Below are 19296 nucleotides of genomic sequence, written 5' to 3' on the forward strand. Positions count from 1 at the left end.
GGTGGCCTCATATTTCTTGAGAATGTTGCAAACCGTTGTGTTTCCAAAACTATAGAGGTCTTGCATTTGCTTAAGCCATGTACTAAGAAATACTAAGAAATGATCACATGACTTGAGGGAGTTATATCTCATTTCAAACTCTTCAATTAACCCCCTGAGTAAGTTTGTCTTGTCTCTGTCAGCTCTGTCATGGCTGTCTCGCCATCTGCCAAGTGGGCGACTGGACATTTCTTCTCGGCTAGCTTGTTTATTAGCGATGGCTTGCGCCACATTCACATGCTCCTTGCTCTTTTCATGTTTGTCAAATAAAGGATGGTTGAAATTCTTTGACCCTGTTTCGCTAGATGTGGATGTGAGCGGCAAATCTTGCACCACATTTCAGTGCACTCATCGTTCGCTTCAAGCCACTGCACATCTTGGAGACACTTTTCCGAAAAGAGTCTTTTCTTCGGCTCTGGCTCCAGTTGCCGTTTCTTTGTAGGTGGCGAAACGCCAAAGAAGCTGCTTAAGATCTGTTGATTTTTGGACATCTCTGACAGATTTAATAAGATGATCGGTCGAGTACGCAAAGGCGCAAAGTAACACAAGTGGCATTGCGCATTGTTGATTTACGTCGCGCATGCGTACCTGCGTACCAGTTATGTGCACCCCTGCTTATATCGCCACTTATCTATAGCAAATGGGCTTGAGTTTGTATCCCTATGGTTGAATGCACTTATTGTAAGTCGCTTTGGATAAAAGCATCAGCTAAATGACATGTAATGTAATACACCTGTGTAATCCAGTAAAGTTCAGCAGCCCCACAAACTACACTGGACTCTTTTAAAACTGGCCCGAAAACCTTTTTATTTAAGAACGTGTTTTTTTTACTCAATCTAAAGTTGTTTTTTTTCTTCCCCTATGTTTTTACTAGCTTTTACTTTTTTAACTAAGTTTTGCCATCTCTGTAGCACTCTGAGAGCTGATGATGAAGAGTGCGCTATAAATACAATGTATTATTATTAAGAACTGTATTAAAATGTATTAGCAAGACCAGCTGAAGTAAGCTGCTGTTCCCATTGCTATTCTCGTCCCGTCTTAGGTATTGAGAAAGGGCCAGAGTCTGATGCGTCCCTGATTTTTTCCTCCTGGGTTGAATCATCTGCACCTTCCCAGTGTATTTAAACAATGTTTGTCTGTTGATTGTATGGGGATGTTTTTCCTGCAACCTGTGTTATTGATTAGTGTTATTGTGTCTTGAAAACAAGTCTATGTTTGGGTCCTACTTCCGCCACTCTCCCGGGACAGAATGTACAATTGTTGTAATAACTTCTCAACTCCCCAACATCCTCCACGTCGCCATTTGAACAATTGGCCTTTTGTAAAACAATTTTTAACTCAAAGTTCTGAAAGAAATCAAGCAGACATGTCCAGCTTCAGCTACAGCATAATCTTTATTAATAAGATATTATGATCTTATCAAGCTAAAATGCATGTTAATAAATCAGTTATAAATACAGGAATTATGGATGCAGACAATGTTTTGTGATTGGATTACTACATTTATGGCCCTATTAATTCATGCTCATTGCATAATTGGCCAAAGCAAATGCTTGTCTTGGTTTTTGCCTCATCTCCTGCGTCGACGTGATTTGACGTTGGTGCTTGCCATTGTACTGGGGCCTGGCACAGAGCATTCTGTCTTGAGGCACTGGCAGTTGTCAATGTGGATGTAGGGAAAGCTGATCTCCGTGTTGTCGGGGCAGGAGAGCTGGACTATCCGCTCAGATGTAGCCACCTCCTGGCAGCAGGAACAGGTGTGCTGCAAGGATCTCATTGTGGTAGAGTAGCTGACCGAAGAAAAATGACATTGTGAAAAAAGGGGAAAAGGAGAGCGGCACTTTATCCTATCTATGTTCCTCAATATGGTCATTATATGATTGAAAATGCGTTTATACATAACTGACTATAGTTTCACTTTTAGTAATTTCCAATTCCCCAACACTTTTACAAATAAAGAACAGTATTACTGCCTGCATTGATGTAAATTGTGTCCCATCTAGTTTTATGATTTATATGTAATTGTTTAAAGTGTTTGTGTGTAGCACAGGGAAGGCAACAACCTGTTGTCCTAATGAAATTGATAAATCCTTGACTAAAAGTCACGATGACTCAGGCCAGTGCTGCACTGTTAACAACCATTCTTTTATCTACTTTAGTTTTGTGTACTAATTCTGTCTCATAAAGTTTCCCCAATGCTATGTAAATGCACCTGCAACGTGAACAATTGAAACACAATACTACAAAATTTCCCAGAGAGAAAGACATGAGGGGAACTCACAAAGTGATGGTGCCACAAGCTCCACTACAGGACGTCATATTGACCGGTTCTTTGGACTTGCAGCCCTGGCTCTCCAGATACATCGTAGTGGTGGACACGTTGCATGCATTACCCTTTAGAATACCTGAGGCAGCCAAGAGAAAAATGTTGAGGGGGGTGTACAGCTCATTTGCAGATAAAAACACCTGTGTGCTCCATAAAGACGCAAGCAAATGAAGAAACCTCTACACAACCTGGCAACACACCAAAAAATGTAAATGTAAATAATATGCGGGTATAAAGAAACTCATGGAAGCAATACATACAGAGGGGGCAGCATCCGTCCGGAGCTATCATCTCTGTTCCCTGCAGGACACACACACATTCACATCAGTATTCTGTAGTTCATGTTCTTTCACATTCACGTTAGACTGTGGCTAGCAGTGTGTTCTACCATCTTGTCTTAAACGTGTCAGAGTAACAATAATGATTGTGTGTGTGTGTGTGTGTGTGTGTGTGTGTGTGTGTGTGTGTGTGTGTGTGCAATCACCGATATGCATTCTTCAGGGTCATAGGGAGGACACACGGTCTTGGCCTCTACAGTGACAAACTGAGTAGCGATCTTCACACACTCAAACCTCACACAGGAGTTGTCAGCAGGAGTCCAAATGGTGCCAGGCTGAAGAATAGCAAAACAAAATGTTGGATCAGAGCCACTAACATCTCCTTGTGAACATTTATGGATTGTTCCTGAGCTGACTTTCACTGCCTTTGACTCTGAGCTTGTCTGCCCCTGCTTTAGAACAACTTATTTTGCAAATTTATAGGATTATTATTATTATGTTATGCTGAACAATCAAAAATGTAAAAAAAACAATAGCATAATTATTGAATTTAAAAGACAGTTGTTAGACTCTTGAAATTATAGATGTAAGCAATCCAATCCCTTTTGCTCTCTCACACTGTTATGCACGCATATACCAACCTGCAATGTCTTCGTTACGTTTGAAAGCACGATAACGCAGCTTGTTTGGAGACACTTCCCACAGCACTGACCAGCAACCGTCTGATAGTCATAACCCTGAACAGAGACGAAAGGACAAACTTAGCATAAGAACAAAATGTAAAAGTAGAAAACCAGCACTAGCTCTGGGAGATTTTTCCTTTGGGATTCAGGATGGAGTATTGGTTACTTTTGAGTTCACAGTATAGCTCATATTTTCTTTTAATTCCATTTGTAAGATCCAATTTGTGTACATGCACTAGTGCTTTAGCGCAAACCACAATTGACCTTTAAACATTCAGATCATGTGTGTAGGTCTTAAGGGACACTTATGAAATGGTGAACTGAAGCAAGATTTGATTTCGCTCTGACTTTTTCCTGAAGATATTCTGATGGAGGCTCAGCTCTGTTGAATTGTAGAAGGTTTCTTTAAATCAGCTTTACACTCCCTTAACTGACAGTTATACTCAGCAACACATATTTCACTGTTAGATGTCCAATTGGACCTTGTAAAGTAGTGCCTTGTTAAATGTGTTATTTTGTGACCAAATATTTTGCTCAATTGAATGTATTTTCATACAAAGTATTTGGTGTTATCATTGTTGTGCTGTGATTGGCACATTTCCAGCAGGAATGAAATCAGCAGATGAGGTCAGTTAAAATGGACTAAAGTACAAGCTACATACACGATACCTGTTTTAGCTTTTAATGTTGAAAAAAATCAACAAATTTGAAAAAATGTTCTCATCAACGGACTCATAAAGTGAGAGTATGCGAGAACAAACTTGTGAAATTGTTGAATAGGTTGTTGTTAAACTTGAATAAACTCACTAAATGTGTGTTTCTGAGTGAAATAGGGAGGAGAAGTACTGAGAGAAACCCATTTTACCAGAGGGCAGTGTGTGTCACATGGCGTCGGCTGACATTCCACTATGTTAAAACCGCTGCTGACATCTGTATTTTTACTACAAATGCAGTTGTCGCATGGCTTCTTCATGGGCACCACGTCTCCAACCTGGACAGACAGGGTGAGAAGCTCAGAAGGGATGCACACAATATAATGCAGTCCACAGTCCACCACCACTGCAAACTACAACTACTTTAGCAGCACACATAGTTAAGCAAATACCTTTAAAAGTATACACTGAGTGTGTGTTCATATGTCCCTTTTCTTTAAAGCTGAATTACCATCACTTTACATCAGTTTCATATAGAGATGCAAGGTCTCACCTGATAAACATTGTTTTGGAAGACACACACATCCTTTTGAATGACTGTGAAAGAAAGAGAACAACTAATATATTTAGAATGTGATGCAACAATCAGTGGCAGCAATGACCCTTGCTATTCAGTTCCAGTAACATGCACACGCATGGTACACTCACCGCAGGAAGCATTGGGAAAGCAGGTTCCCGTAGTGAGTTCCACAGTATAACCGACAGGACAAATTGGCATATCTGGACACGTCGTCACATTACAAACTGTTAAATGAAGGAGGGAATATTCAAAAGAGTTAATAAGAACAGTGCAGTAGCTCTTTCACTGAGGAATGGTAAAGAGTGCCTTCATTTTTACTACGGACAAAAAAAAGGTGTTATGTTGTGGTCATCGCTTTACAATAACTGTGCTGAACATACATCCCAGGATTTGTTCGTGCCATAGGTTGTTCATGCATCAGAACCCCAGCTGCTTTCATAACAGCTTTCCTTTTACACTGTCTGACACTAGAAGTTGAAGTCCTAGTGAAATGGAAGTAACAGGCGGTATTTAGATCAAATCTTCGATCGAATGGACTTTGTTGGGAGGCTTAGAATGTCGCGCAATGAGGAGCTACAGAGGACTGTGTCCGCTGAAACCAACAACTACCATGTTGGTAAAAGTTGCAGATCCATTGGTCGATGGAGGTCATGATATTATTGGATATTGGGCGGAAGCTATACATCTTGTTTTACAAAGATAATCTGATTGTGACTACAGAATGTGACTTTGATGTATATCAATTAAAGCAGTGCAAATTCCTTTATTCATTTCATCTTAACTCGTATGGATATGGATTTGAATAAATTATTCTCAGTAAGCTCTGGATGTTTCACTCATGCATGCTGAGATAAGCTCAAGACTCCTTCTGTTAAAAATGAATGGATAACACACCGACTATGTTGGAATTATAAATATGCTGTATTTAATAGATGTAGAATGCATTGCTCCCCTTCCTAGTGCTCACTTACCACACTTCTTCTCTTCACAGCAGCCAACGGTGTCAGTGACCATGACCTGACCCTCTTGGTCACAGCTGAGTGGTGGCTGTGCAGGACAGGAGATGTTACGGCAAACCACGTGAAATGTGTCCTCCTCACATGTACATTCCTGGCAGCCTTCTGTCCATGTTGAATTGGGCTGAGGACACAATGATTATTGCAGAATGATGACTTCTTTTCTGGCCTGTGAAAACGGTTACATCGAAAGGTACTAGAATTGCAGACAAATTACTTACCATTTTCCATGTTCCATTTGCCAGCTGACAAATTTCTATCAAGAGGAAAATATAAAGCATAAAGTAGTTACTGTCTCCACTTACCTAAATCCTTACAGGTCACTTTTAGCTAAATATACATATACATACTGAACGAAATAAGCTAAGCAGAAGTGTGCAGTTTAACTAATTGATTTGACATTTGACTGCACTGCGTGTGAACGCACATTCTATTTCAGTGCAACACAGAATGGAACGCTAGCAGTTCCTCTGACCTCTACACTCATCACTGCATTATACTAACACTATCCATAAAAAAGCCATCAAAAAGTGCTGCACATGCTTAAATTCCACATGTTGCCGTGTATTTTGCTATCGGCTCTTACCGCAGCTGGGAACGCATTCATTACTGGTGGAAGAGAGGAGGTGGGTTCCATTTGGGCAGAAGCAACCCTCCAGCTCCATTTCTGTCATTTTAGAGAACTCACTGACCGCGAAGATGAATTTATTGTTGTACCTGCAGACACAACAGCATATTATGTAAAGGCCACACCTTGATGTATGTCAGTCAAAGCATGAATGGATGGAATTGACTGCAACTGCTGTACCAGGATTCACAGGTACTCTCCACCTGGGGGCCACAGGCCCGATACACCTTGGGACTCTGGCAATGATAATCTATTGAGAGATGAAAAGAAATGTCATGTTTTGTAGTTGAGGTCAGTGAAATGATAAGTAGTAGTATTAGTGCTTGAATTTAACATCACATGATCTGGTTACATACCACAGATTCCATCAGTGGCTGTCCTCCAGTCAATACAAATTCCAGCCTCAGCACAGGCATCAGCATACGCTTGTAAGCTGCTGCAGCCAATGTGTTGAATGTGCATGTGGCACATGTCAAACTCACAAGCCTCAACAAATGGGCCGTAGCCGATTTTCGTGTGGCAAGCCTCGAACAAACTGGGGAACATGGGATTTATCGTCAGTGTGGACACTTCACACAAACCGAATTCTCTAAATGGCGATGCTAGCAAATTTCATTCTAAAACCTTTTCACATCTGTTTTACAATATACTAGAGACTTCTAATGTCTGGTATTTCAAAAACGTGATGAGATGTAAAGTTTGAACTCGTGTTTAGTAGATTATTTGCTCATTTTATTTTGGGCTAGTCATTGAGGACATGTTGGATAACCATTTTTTCAAACATTCACACACTGCCGGAACAGCCATTGCAGGCATTAAAGTGGAGCTATTCCAATGCAGGAATCCAAGGACAGAGGATGACGTGTGCCTTTTTAAAGAGATCTGCAGCCAATTTGCGATTTTTGATTTTGGAGTATGCAGATTAATTGAATTGAATGAAGGGTTCAGTTGAATTGAGCAATTTCCTGATTGTTTGCCACAGTTCCTCTTACCTGCTTTTAATGATCTCACACATAGTTGTATTGCAGACATCAGGCTGAGGTGTTGGTGTCGGGGGCACTCGTTCACAGTGACTGGTATTAGCACGCCATTCATGTGCCATATCAGGACATGAAGGATCTATTTTGCCACTGGGCAACCTGCAGTCATCTGTCCGGTTGTTGTCACATGTGCCTAGAGGAACAGACATAATATATTTATTGATTGCATAATGTTTCAAGTAGGTACAATAGGTTCTTTCTGTTTGACATATTAATTATGCATGTCATTTATCAACTGCTGTTCAAACTCAACATGCTATTCCTTTATACCGATGAACTCACCACACTGTCCCTGAGTGTTGCCGCCAAAATCACTATAGGGCAGGTAGATTCCGAAAATGAGCCCTGAGAAGGTGATCTTGGCTTGGATGTTAGGGATGACAAGCACTGTTTCTATGCCAGTGGTAATTAAACGGAAGTCTTTATTCTGGTATGCAAGACTTACAGGCTTGTCATTTACAGAAATCTAAAAAAAAGAAAGAAAGCGATACAATATGATATACACATCAGAAATAAGTGTTAGCATTTCTTTACAAAACAAAAGATATTGATGAATTAGGATCAGGCTTACTGCTGCTAGAATAATTAGTTTGAAGGTTGAATAAAGAATGGTTAATAGCAAAATGTAAATACCTGATTTGTGAAATTGCCATTGATATCATCCTGTGTTATAAAGATCTTGTAGCTTTGATAGAAGATGGTGATAGACTGAGGACAGGACAAGCCGTCACCACAGTATGTGTTATCAATCATAGCACTGAAGTTGTATTTGGGCGAAATCTCTTTCATCAGCCAGTAGGAGCAGTTGCCTTGAAAATCATAGTACGTTCCATCGAAGGTGACATAATGGGGGTCTCCCCAACCATAGCAGATACCTTCATATGACACATACACAATATTTTTAAAATAGAATTCCAATTAAATTGGTCAATGAAACAATATCCAAGGTTGAATTGAATGTATAAATAGAAATAAAAAACAAAAAATAAGACATTGTTCCGGGTAGAATACTCTATGCAACATTTGAGATTGTGAGACTTACATTGACATTCATAGTGGGGGCAACATCCATCTTCATCCGTCACTTCAACAGCAGGGAAATTATTTGCACACACTACAGGTTTTGAAGTTGGACACTGTATATCGTGATATGTCACATTGCCATCATGGCAGCTTCCTGTAACACAGTTACTAACCTTCCAAACTTCACCATTCTATAAGGAAAAGAATAGATTCTGGTTTGTATAGAACATTCAATTAGTTAGTCATGACAAGGAAATCATCATAGCATTTTAAACATTGAGCAGTACTTATGAAATAAACATAAACACTGTTAAATATGTGTGTAAAGTAAATAAAGAAGTACCTTTTTTGGAGGTGATACATTATCACACTGTTTAAAAGAGTGACAGTTGTCGACCTTAACTACTATTTGACAACTTGCATTGCAGTATCCAGTGAAACAGTAGCCATCATTGTCTGTCTCATTGTAGACCATGGAGCCTGAAAATTAGGCACAGGAAGATTGTTGAAACATACATCACACATCACAATGTTATTTAATTAATGAAGGGGGACTGTTATATTTTACTTAACACAGACGTATATGTGCTAATTACCAATTACACAAAATGAACCTACAGCAGGCTAGTGATCTGCAACAGGCCTAGATCTATGGTACATATGCCCAACTGTTCTCTGCTCAAGAGACTGCTTTGAAGGGAGATGAGCGTGCAGTAGCTCCAGAGACTAGCTAGCTAACTAGCTAGCACTTAAAATGGATCAGCTAACTACAACAGCTATTTCCTGCGGAGCTCCAAACTGTTTAATTTCCAAAGTATCAGCCAGCAGCAGAGAGGTGGGCTATTATAGTCATTTTTTTGGTTGATATTCCATCCATCCATCGTCAAACCGTTTATCCTTCATACAGGTGTTGTAAAATGGTGCGGCCCCTTTAAGAGCAGCACGTACGGAGCAGGGGTGAGCGAGCGAGAGAGCGAGAGAGTGGGAGAGAAGGAGCGGAATTTTTGTTAATGTTGTGTGTGGACGTAGCGACCGGAGAGACCCATGTGCTGTAACCGTGTTACTCAGTGTTCAATAAATCCTCAAACAAAGCATACAGCGGGCATTTTATTCACTAACCGGCAGGAGGAAGGAAAGTGAAGGGTATTAACCCCGAAGTATTAGCAACAGGCAATACTTGGCCCTGGAGAAGTGAACGAGGTCTCCCCTGCAGTCTCCAACTACGGTCAGAGACGGACAGGCAGGGAAGGTTAACACAGGGTAACGGGGGGATGGAGTCAATCTCAGCTAACTTTGGGCGAGAGATGGGGAAGACCGTGTATTGGTTGCCAGCCAATCGCAGGGCTAAACTTTTTTTAGGTAATACTTGTGATCTCGCCAAGTGGAGCAACGGTACTTATTGAAATAAACTTTCTTCAGCAATTCTGAGAAAAACTGTTGAACTAGTGTTAACAGGTTCAGAGGATTATGCTACCTCCATGAATGCTCCATCCTCAAAAATCTATTGTTATGTATATCAACAGAAGAGGGTTTAATTTGTAATAACAAAACATCAACAATTTGGTTATTGGGTTTCCAGTCTTTCTGATAATCTGCCTCATGTTTCCTGCCCTGTTTTACTGATGTTACCAAACTCAATCTCAGCGTACACACATTCATGACATTAATTGTTCCAGTAAACTAATAAGGAACTTAATACGTCTTGAGAAAGTAACATGGGGGAAAGTGTTTTTGAAAAAAGCTAAAATTGGCTATATGGTGTGTTCTCAAATGCAAAAATGTGTATCAAATAGACATAACTGTTAACATCACATTAACATTAACAACAAATGTTGTTAAAAGGTGTGTGTCTTTATTAAGCTGAACTTACCAGGCGTGAAATATATACCATCATGAAGGCAGTGGCATTTGGTTGTTATTTCAGTTGTGGTAGGAGTTGTGGTGGTTGGCGTAGTTGTTGGTGTTGTAGTCGTTGTTTCGGTTGTGGTGGTTGGCGTAGTTGTGGTGGGAGGCGGAGTTGTGGTTGTTGTATTAGTTGTGGTAGGAGTTGTGGTGGTTGGCGTAGTTGTGGGAGGCGGAGTTGTGGTTGTTGTTTTAGTTGTGGTAGGAGTTGTGGTGGTTGACAGAGTTGTGGAAGGAGTTGATGGAGTTGGACATCCACAGCAATTAAATTGAATTTCATAATCAAAACATCTTTGATCAGGCCCTTGTTGATTGTTGATGCATATGAGACCAACTTCCTTATTGCAGGTCACATTTTGACCCAGCTGCGCCATGGGCACTAGTGGAAAAGTAACAGCTCTACACTGGACTTCTTTGGGATCTGAGCATACAGAAAACCCAGAAGAGACTATGTCCTGGATGGATATATGATACCCGCCAGTAGGGCCCGGCGTAGACTTGCCAACCTCAATCCATTGTGACCAACCACATGTCATATCATGTCCCCCAGGGCAAGGTGTAGTTCTCGGCACCGGGGTTGTAGTTGTGGTGGTTGGCGTAGTTGTGGGAGGCGTAGTTTTGGTTGTTGTTTTAGTTGTGGTAGGAGTTGTGGTGGTTGGCGTAGTTGTGGGAGGCGGAGTTGTGGATGTTGTTTTAGTTGTGGTAGGAGTTGTGGTGGTTGGCGTAGTAGTGGAAGGAGTTGATGGAGTTGGACATCCACAGCAATTAAATTGAATTTCATAATCAAAACATCTTTGATCAGGCCCTTGTTGATTGTTGATGCATATGAGACCAACTTCCTTATTGCAGGTCACATTTTGACCCAGCTGCGCCATGGGCACTAGTGGAAAAGTAACAGCTCTACACTGGACTTCTTTGGGATCTGAGCATACAGAAAACCCAGAAGAGACTATGTCCTGGATGGATATATGATACCCGCCAGTAGGGCCCGGCGTAGACTTGCCAACCCCAATCCATTGTGACCAACCACATGACATATCATGTCCCCCAGGGCAAGGTGTAGTTCTAGGCACCGGGGTTGTAGTTGTGGTGGTTGGCGTAGTTGTGGGAGGCGTAGTTTTGGTTGTTGTTTTAGTTGTGGTAGGAGTTGTTGTGGTTGGCGTAGTAGTGGAAGGAGTTGATGGAGTTGGACATCCACAGCAATTAAATTGAATTTCATAATCAAAACATCTTTGATCAGGCCCTTGTTGATTGTTGATGCATTTGAGACCAACTTCTTTATTGCAGGTCACATTTTGACCCAGCTGCGCCATGGGCACTAGTGGAAAAGTAACAGCTCTACACTGGACTTCTTTGGGATCTGAGCATACAGACAACCCAGAAGAGACTATGTCCTGGATGGATATATCATACCCGCCAGTAGGGCCCTGTGTAGACTTGCCAACCTCAATCCATTGTGACCAACCACATGTCATATCATGTCCCCCAGGGCAAGGTGTAGTTCTCGGCACCGGGGTTGTAGTTGTGGTGGTTGGCGTAGTTGTGGGAGACGTAGTTTTGGTTGTTGTTTTAGTTGTGGTAGGAGTTGTGGTGGTTGGCGTAGTTGTGGGAGGCGGAGTTGTGGATGTTGTTTTAGTTGTGGTAGGAGTTGTGGTGGTTGGCGTAGTAGTGGAAGGAGTTGATGGAGTTGGACATCCACAGCAATTAAATTGAATTTCATAATCAAAACATCTTTGATCAGGCCCTTGTTGATTGTTGATGCATATGAGACCAACTTCCTTATTGCAGGTCACATTTTGACCCAGCTGCGCCATGGGCACTAGTGGAAAAGTAACAGCTCTACACTGGACTTCTTTGGGATCTGAGCATACAGAAAACCCAGAAGAGACTATGTCCTGGATGGATATATGATACCCGCCAGTAGGGCCCGGCGTAGACTTGCCAACCTCAATCCATTGTGACCAACCACATGACATATCATGTCCCCCAGGGCAAGGTGTAGTTCTAGGCACCGGGGTTGTAGTTGTGGTGGTTGGCGTAGTTGTGGGAGGCGTAGTTTTGGTTGTTGTTTTAGTTGTGGTAGGAGTTGTGGTGGTTGGCGTAGTAGTGGAAGGAGTTGATGGAGTTGGACATCCACAGCAATTAAATTGAATTTCATAATCAAAACATCTTTGATCAGGGCCTTGTTGATTGTTGATGCATTTGAGACCAACTTCTTTATTGCAGGTCACATTTTGACCCAGCTGCGCCATGGGCACTAGTGGAAAAGTAACAGCTCTACACTGGACTTCTTTGGGATCTGAGCATACAGACAACCCAGAAGAGACTATGTCCTGGATGGATATATCATACCCGCCAGTAGGGCCCTGTGTAGACTTGCCAACCTCAATCCATTGTGACCAACCACATGTCATATCATGTCCCCCAGGGCAAGGTGTAGTTCTCGGCGCCTGGGTCGTAGTTGTTGGAGGCGTAGTTGTGGTTGTTGTTTTAGTTGTGGTAGGAGTTGTGATGGTTGGCGTAGTTGAAGGGGATGTAGTTGTTGTAATCGTAGGTTTTGGTGTTGTGCTGCACTGCACTGTCTTGCAACATTCTGCCCTAATTGCATAATCCAGACATATCGGAGGAGTTTGTAAAATGTTCCTACAAAGAAGTCCTTGCTTATTACAGGTAACTTTCTGTCCCAGTTCTGATAATGGTTTAAGGGGGTAGTGTGTAGCCCTACATTCCACTGCCACAGGATTCTCACAGATATTAAATCCTTTCTCAATGGCATGTTGGATGGTATCGTTGTCTCCTCCTCCAAAACCCTGTTCAGGGTAATCTGAACTTATCCATTCTGTCCAAGTGCATAATTCTTCCTGGCAAGGTGTAGTTCTCGGCGCCTGGGTTGTAGTTGTGGTGGTTGGCGTAGTTGTGGGAGGAGGAGTTGTGGTTGTTGTTTTAGTTGTGGTAGGAGTTGTGGTGGTTGGCGTAGTTGTGGGAGGCGGAGTTGTGGTTGTTGTTTTAGTTGTGGTAGGAGTTGTGGTGGTTGGTGTAGTTGAAGGGGATGTAGTTGTTGTAATCGTAGGTTTTGGTGTTGTGCTGCACTGCACTGTCTTGCAACATTCTGCCCTAATTGCATAATCCAGACATATCGGAGGAGTTTGTAAAATGTTCCTACAAAGAAGTCCTTGCTTATTACAGGTAACTTTCTGTCCCAGTTCTGATAATGGTTTAAGGGGGTAGTGTGTAGCCCTACATTCCACTGCCACAGGATTCTCACAGATATTAAATCCTTTCTCAATGGCATGTTGGATGGTATCGTTGTCTCCTCCTCCAAAACCCTGTTCAGGGTAATCTGAACTTATCCATTCTGTCCAAGTGCATAATTCTTCCTGGCAAGGTGTAGTTCTCGGCGCCTGGGTTGTAGTTGTGGTGGTTGGCGTAGTTGTGGGAGGCGGAGTTGTGGTTGTTGTTTTAGTTGTGGTAGGAGTTGTGGTGGATGGCGTAGTAGTGGAAGGAGGTGATGGAGTTGGACATCCACAGCAATTAAATTGAATTTCATAATCAAAACATCTTTGATCAGGCCCTTGTTGATTGTTGATGCATATGAGACCATCTTCTTTATTGCAGGTCACATTTTGACCCAGCTGCGCCATGGGCACTAGTGGAAAAGTAACAGCTCTACACTGGACTTCTTTGGGATCGGAGCATACAGAAAACCCAGAAGAGACTATGTCCTGGATGGATATATGATACCCGCCAGTAGGGCCCTGTGTAGACTTGCCAACCTCAATCCATTGTGACCAACCACATGTCATATCATGTCCCCCAGGGCAAGGTGTAGTTCTCGGCGCCTGGGTCGTAGTTGTTTGAGGCGGAGTTGGGGTTGTTGTTTTAGTTGTGGTAGGAGTTGTGGTGGTTGGCGTAGTTGTGGGAGGCGTAGTTGTGGTTGTCGTTTTAGTTGTGGTAGGAGTTGTGGTGGTTGGCGTAGTTGTGGAAGGAGTTGATGGAGTTGGACATCCACAGCAATTAAATTGAATTTCATAATCAAAACATCTTTGATCAGGCCCTTGTTGATTGTTGATGCATATGAGACCATCTTCTTTATTGCAGGTCACATTTTGACCCAGCTGCGCCATGGGCACTAGTGGAAAAGTAACAGCTCTACACTGGACTTCTTTGGGATCGGAGCATACAGAAAACCCAGAAGAGACTATGTCCTGGATAGATATATGATACCCGCCAGTAGGGCCCTGTGTAGACTTGCCAACCTCAATCCATTGTGACCAACCACATGTCATATCATGTCCCCCAGGGCAAGGTGTAGTTCTCGGCGCCTGGGTCGTAGTTGTTCTAGGCGGAGTTGGGGTTGTTGTTTTAGTTGTGGTAGGAGTTGTGGTGGTTGGCGTAGTTGTGGGAGGCGTAGTTGTGGTTGTCGTTTTAGTTGTGGTAGGAGTTGTGGTGGTTGGCGTAGTTGTGGAAGGAGTTGATGGCGTTGGACATCCACAGCATTTAAATTGAATTTCATACTCTAAACACTTTAGTTGAAGCCCTTGTTGATTGTTGATGCATAGGAGACCAACATCTTTTTTGCAAGCCACATTTTGACCCACCTGCGACATTGACTGTAGTGGATAAAGAACAGCTCTGCACTGGACTTCTTCGGGATCTGAGCATACAGAATGATCAGAAGAGACTATGTCCTGGATGGATTTATTATACCCACCATTAGGGCCCTGTGTCGGCTTGCCAACATTAATCCATTGTGACCAACCACATGACATATCATGTCCCCCAGGGCAAGGTGTAGTTCTAGGCACCGGGGTTGTAGTTGTGGTGGTTGGCGTAGTTGTGGGAGGCGTAGTTTTGGTTGTTGTTTTAGTTGTGGTAGGAGTTGTGGTGCTTGGCGTAGTTGTGGGAGGCGTAGTTATTGTTGTTGTTTTAGTTGTGGTAGGAGTTGTGGTGCTTGGCGTAGTTGTGGGAGGCGTAGTTGTGGTTGTTGTTTTAGTTGTGGTAGGAGTTGTGGTGCTTGGCGTAGTTGAAGGTGATGTTGTTGTTGTAATCGTAGGTTTTGGTGTTGTGCTACACTGCACTGTCTTGCAACATTCTGCCCTAATTTCATAATCAAGACATATCGGAGGAGTTTGTAAAATGTTCCTACAAAGAAGTCCTTGCTTATTACAGGTAACTGTCTGTCCCAGTTCTGATAATGGTTTAAGGGGGTAGTGTTTAGCCCTACATTCCACTGCCACAGGATTCTCACAGATTTTAAATCCTTTCTCGATGGCATGTTGGATGGTATCGTTGTCTCCTCCTCCAAAACCCTCTTCAGGGTAATCTGAATTTATCCATTGTGTCCAAGTGCATAATTCTTCCTGGCAAGGTGTTGTAAACGTTTCAGTTGTTGTATGTGTTAAAATTTGAGGTGCTGTATGAGGCATGGGCGTTGTATAACATGCACTATTGTCACAACACTGAACTCTGACATGGTAGTTAAAGCACAAGGCCAGTGGTCCTGACTGGTCTTCATTTCTGCATGTCAGCCCCTCAGCTAGATCACATTGCACCACTTGTCCGACATTGTCAATTGTGACATTAGGGAATTTCTCAGCTCTGCATTGGATTTGGCTTGGCTTTGCACAGATCTTATGCCCTGCTTCTCTTAGCTTTTCGTAGGTTTCACTGTCTCCTCCTGAAGTTCCCAGTGTAGGGAAGGTAGTATCATACCATGGTGACCATTGACAGGGATTACATGTAACTGGGGAAGGCTCTGTTGAGACATACAATATAAATGTTAGTTATCTGGTCAAGCTTATGGCTTAAAGCTAAATATTTCTTAAGTTTCCAAAAATGAATATTTTTTCCTACCTGATGTGGTTGTCTTAAAAACAAAGGTGGTTGCAGTAGTGGTTGAAATGGGCATATGTGTTGTAGGGCATGGATATGATCTCTTATCCAAGGTGCCATTGATTCCACACACTGCTGTGATGCAGTTACCATGTCCATCTGTTGTGTTATAGATGGTATGGCCAGGCGGATATTTGTTTCCCAGATACGTGCAAGTGCATGCTTTAAAGAGAGGAAATGTAATATTAATATGATTAGCCATTTTAAAAAAAAGTTAGTATTTTTACAACCAAGAATCTCTTCCAGCCTTACCTTGGTCATCGTAATGGCATTGGATGGTCATTGAACTGCATACACTTAAAGAAAGAAAATATAAAATGTCGGTTTTGAATTGATTGCATTGCTATTGCATTTCACTTTACACAAAATTGTGTAACCTTCTTTGGTACATATATGTAATACATACCATGTTTGACAGTTTTCAGTTGTTGGCACTTTGTCACCATCATTATAGTGTCTTCCCTCTTTGTCGTAGCAGCCGCATTTTTCGCTCAAAACACATGTCATTGTATCCTCATCAAAGTATGGTTGTGTAGGAGGACATTTTGGATAGCAACCTAATTCAAAAAACAAACAAATGTTCACTTGTTCCTTAATGCCAAACTACGGCTACCACTTTTTGAATGTGTTTTTGTCTGAGCAACTTTTTAAACATATCTTTCACAAAAACAGCCAATGTTTAATTTAATTGAAATGATGAAAAGTTATGAAGACTTCATCTTGTGACATACCTTCTAATGGAGGTATCTGTGCAGAGCAGCTGCCTGAGGGACTCCTGCAGGTTTTTTGACAAGATCCACATGGCATGTAGTGCCATTCACATTCACCCGGGGGATTGTAGTAATCACAGAAAAGAGCTGGAAAAGATAATACTACTTAGTAAAGGCACATTCCAGACAGGACTATTTAAAGAGCATTCTAAAGACTTTAGGCCTATGCTGGTACTTATATTCAGCTTCCTACTACAAAGTGTGGATGACCTTCATGATGTCTAGAGACTGTAAGCGACCAATTACTGTAAATATTTATGGTGGTAACTAATAGGCGGACCCGGATGCCGTTCTTTCTGTTGCCTGGACCAAAAAACACACTTTTATTTTAGTTGGTCAAGTAGGAAAGGGGGTAGAAGGATAGTGGGGAGGACTATCACAGCTTCTGTTTTGGCTGTGATTTCCAAAAGTCTGACACCTTGTAAATTTGAGGTAATTGAATGATAAATGGGTTGTATTTTTCAGTTTAAAAAAATAACCTTTTTCACTCCTATATTGGTTTAATTGCACTTCTCAGATCTTGGGAACCCAGATCTCCAAATGGATAAACAGCATTTAACATTTAAACTCTAAAGGCTAGGGGGAAAACATGCATATAACTGATAACAAATGCTAAAAATGTATACATTCATGATACAAGTTACTAGAGATTTAATTAATTTTTTTCTCCCTTTGGCTTAAAAGTAAATTCAGATATACTTTATGTGTGTGTTCTTGTCGATTTTAAAAATGAAATATTTCATCTTGGTTACTCACGACAGATCTTCGGGGTTCTCCATGGTATACAGATGCCAGCTTGGTTACAGGATTCAGCATAAGCAGCCACAGCAGTGCAGAAACACTCGCAGTCTCCACCCGTGTTACAAGCACATGAGTCAAACACACAGGCCTCAAAAAAGGGAGCAGGATCCACCTAGAAGGAAGAGCATGATGATTCTTATCAAGTTAAACACCGTTCCATTTGTCTAAAATCCGCAGTAACTGATTACTTTCCAAACCCACATGTTATGGAATATAATATGAAATCTATTTACAAAACTTTACTTTAACTAACTAACATCACAATGCAGCCAAAATGCTTCTGCGTTGAAAATAATGTTTTAATAATAAAGTAATATATAATAATTTAACACTGTAAATGTGCAATATGCACTTTAACTGTTGATACTTTTTTTAATTTTCCTATTTTGTTATGTGACCTTAAGATGGAGAGCAAAAAGTCTAACCCTGTCTCTGTCTCTATGTAATAAAAACCTACAATGGAGTGGCAGGCAGAGAAGACGTCACTTTGTATAACGCTGCACTCTTTCTGGGCCCAGGCCTGTCTGTATGGGTTGGCTGTACAGGGGCTGGTGATGCTCTGAGCATCGGGGCAGCTTGGCAGATTCTTCCAGCTGTTTCCAAACACCAGCGAGCTGACAACAACATTATTGGATCTTGTGGTGAAGTCATTATTTGCATTGTTGTCATAGTTGCCACACAGTCCACATACACGACCCTGAAAAGAAGAGTTGCTTATGTCATGTTGGTCAATTTAAAAATCATCTTTGTGAACAAATAAATGGTATTCCTCTTAAAACACCAAACCTCCTTTACATATTGGAGGGTTACCTTATAGTTTGGGCTGAGCTTGATGAACAAACTGGTCTTCCTGTCCCACATGAAAATGAGTCCATTGTTGGCTTCAATAACCAGGTAGATGCCCATAGTGCTGTATTGGAATGGAACGGTTTCTTCATTGCCACTTGAAAGCAGCTGGTAGCTTCCGTCAGTTAGAATCAGTTCTGCACTCTAGAGAAACATCACTGAACGGTTTACATCAAATTTCAACATTCTCAGAAAACTTGGCCGCTGGAGCTAATGTTCACATTATAGGCGGCAATGTGAAGCTCTTTTTTTAAAGCAGCTCACATATTAAGTGGATGGAATCTGCATATTCATATTTCTGTTTTTTCAAGAGAGACATGTCTGGTCATTCTTTCAGTCAACATCGGCTCTTTGTTTTAATTTGTCACATGTGTTCTTTTAAAAAATGTTATATTAACTGTTTACCCCCAGGAAGATCTTGATGTTCTTGGAGCAAGTGGTTCCTGTCGTTCCACATGGAACATTCTCAGTAAGCACTCTGAAGGTTCCATTGTTCTGAGCACTACCACAGTAGTCCTGAAGAAGATAGACACACACACACACACACACACACACACACACACACACACACATGTATACAAATCCATATAATAGCTGATTGTTTACTCGCTGCTTCTCATCTTTTTCATAGCTATGATATAGCTATGATATGGAATGCTGGTATCCTGAAAGAAGTAACTACTGAAGCAGGGCTGTACTTTAAATACAGTTTTATCCCTTGAAATAAAAGAAAAGAGGTGGAAAGTGTAAATCATACCTACATCTAATTAGATTTAGCTAACGAAAAACATTGATTTGTATTTAATGATTAATCCATAT

General features: G+C 41.5%; 1 protein-coding gene across 1 annotated transcript in view; it reads right to left on the bottom strand.

The window, feature by feature from the left end:
• Positions 1 to 1414: 1414 nt before the first annotated feature.
• Positions 1415 to 19296, bottom strand: part of LOC120807852 (mucin-5AC-like) — a 34716-nt gene continuing 16834 nt past the window's right edge. The window contains exons 22-48 of the mRNA XM_078085417.1: positions 18883 to 18993; positions 18442 to 18621; positions 18089 to 18328; positions 17587 to 17743; positions 16792 to 16917; positions 16467 to 16617; positions 16313 to 16356; positions 16022 to 16222; positions 10137 to 15923; positions 8610 to 8746; positions 8286 to 8457; positions 7877 to 8118; positions 7526 to 7709; positions 7196 to 7376; positions 6560 to 6738; positions 6384 to 6453; positions 6162 to 6292; positions 5797 to 5831; positions 5531 to 5699; positions 4688 to 4783; positions 4533 to 4576; positions 4192 to 4317; positions 3285 to 3380; positions 2850 to 2978; positions 2626 to 2665; positions 2321 to 2444; positions 1415 to 1829 (exon numbers count right to left, since the gene is read on the bottom strand). Of these exons, the coding sequence (XP_077941543.1) occupies positions 1610 to 1829; positions 2321 to 2444; positions 2626 to 2665; positions 2850 to 2978; positions 3285 to 3380; positions 4192 to 4317; positions 4533 to 4576; positions 4688 to 4783; positions 5531 to 5699; positions 5797 to 5831; positions 6162 to 6292; positions 6384 to 6453; positions 6560 to 6738; positions 7196 to 7376; positions 7526 to 7709; positions 7877 to 8118; positions 8286 to 8457; positions 8610 to 8746; positions 10137 to 15923; positions 16022 to 16222; positions 16313 to 16356; positions 16467 to 16617; positions 16792 to 16917; positions 17587 to 17743; positions 18089 to 18328; positions 18442 to 18621; positions 18883 to 18993 (9372 nt within the window). The 3' untranslated portion in view covers positions 1415 to 1609. The remainder of the gene's footprint in view (positions 1830 to 2320; positions 2445 to 2625; positions 2666 to 2849; positions 2979 to 3284; positions 3381 to 4191; positions 4318 to 4532; positions 4577 to 4687; positions 4784 to 5530; positions 5700 to 5796; positions 5832 to 6161; positions 6293 to 6383; positions 6454 to 6559; positions 6739 to 7195; positions 7377 to 7525; positions 7710 to 7876; positions 8119 to 8285; positions 8458 to 8609; positions 8747 to 10136; positions 15924 to 16021; positions 16223 to 16312; positions 16357 to 16466; positions 16618 to 16791; positions 16918 to 17586; positions 17744 to 18088; positions 18329 to 18441; positions 18622 to 18882; positions 18994 to 19296) is intronic.

Source organism: Gasterosteus aculeatus, chromosome 12 (genome assembly GCF_964276395.1).
Source record: "Gasterosteus aculeatus chromosome 12, fGasAcu3.hap1.1, whole genome shotgun sequence".
In the NCBI taxonomy this organism is placed as follows: domain Eukaryota; kingdom Metazoa; phylum Chordata; class Actinopteri; order Perciformes; family Gasterosteidae; genus Gasterosteus; species Gasterosteus aculeatus.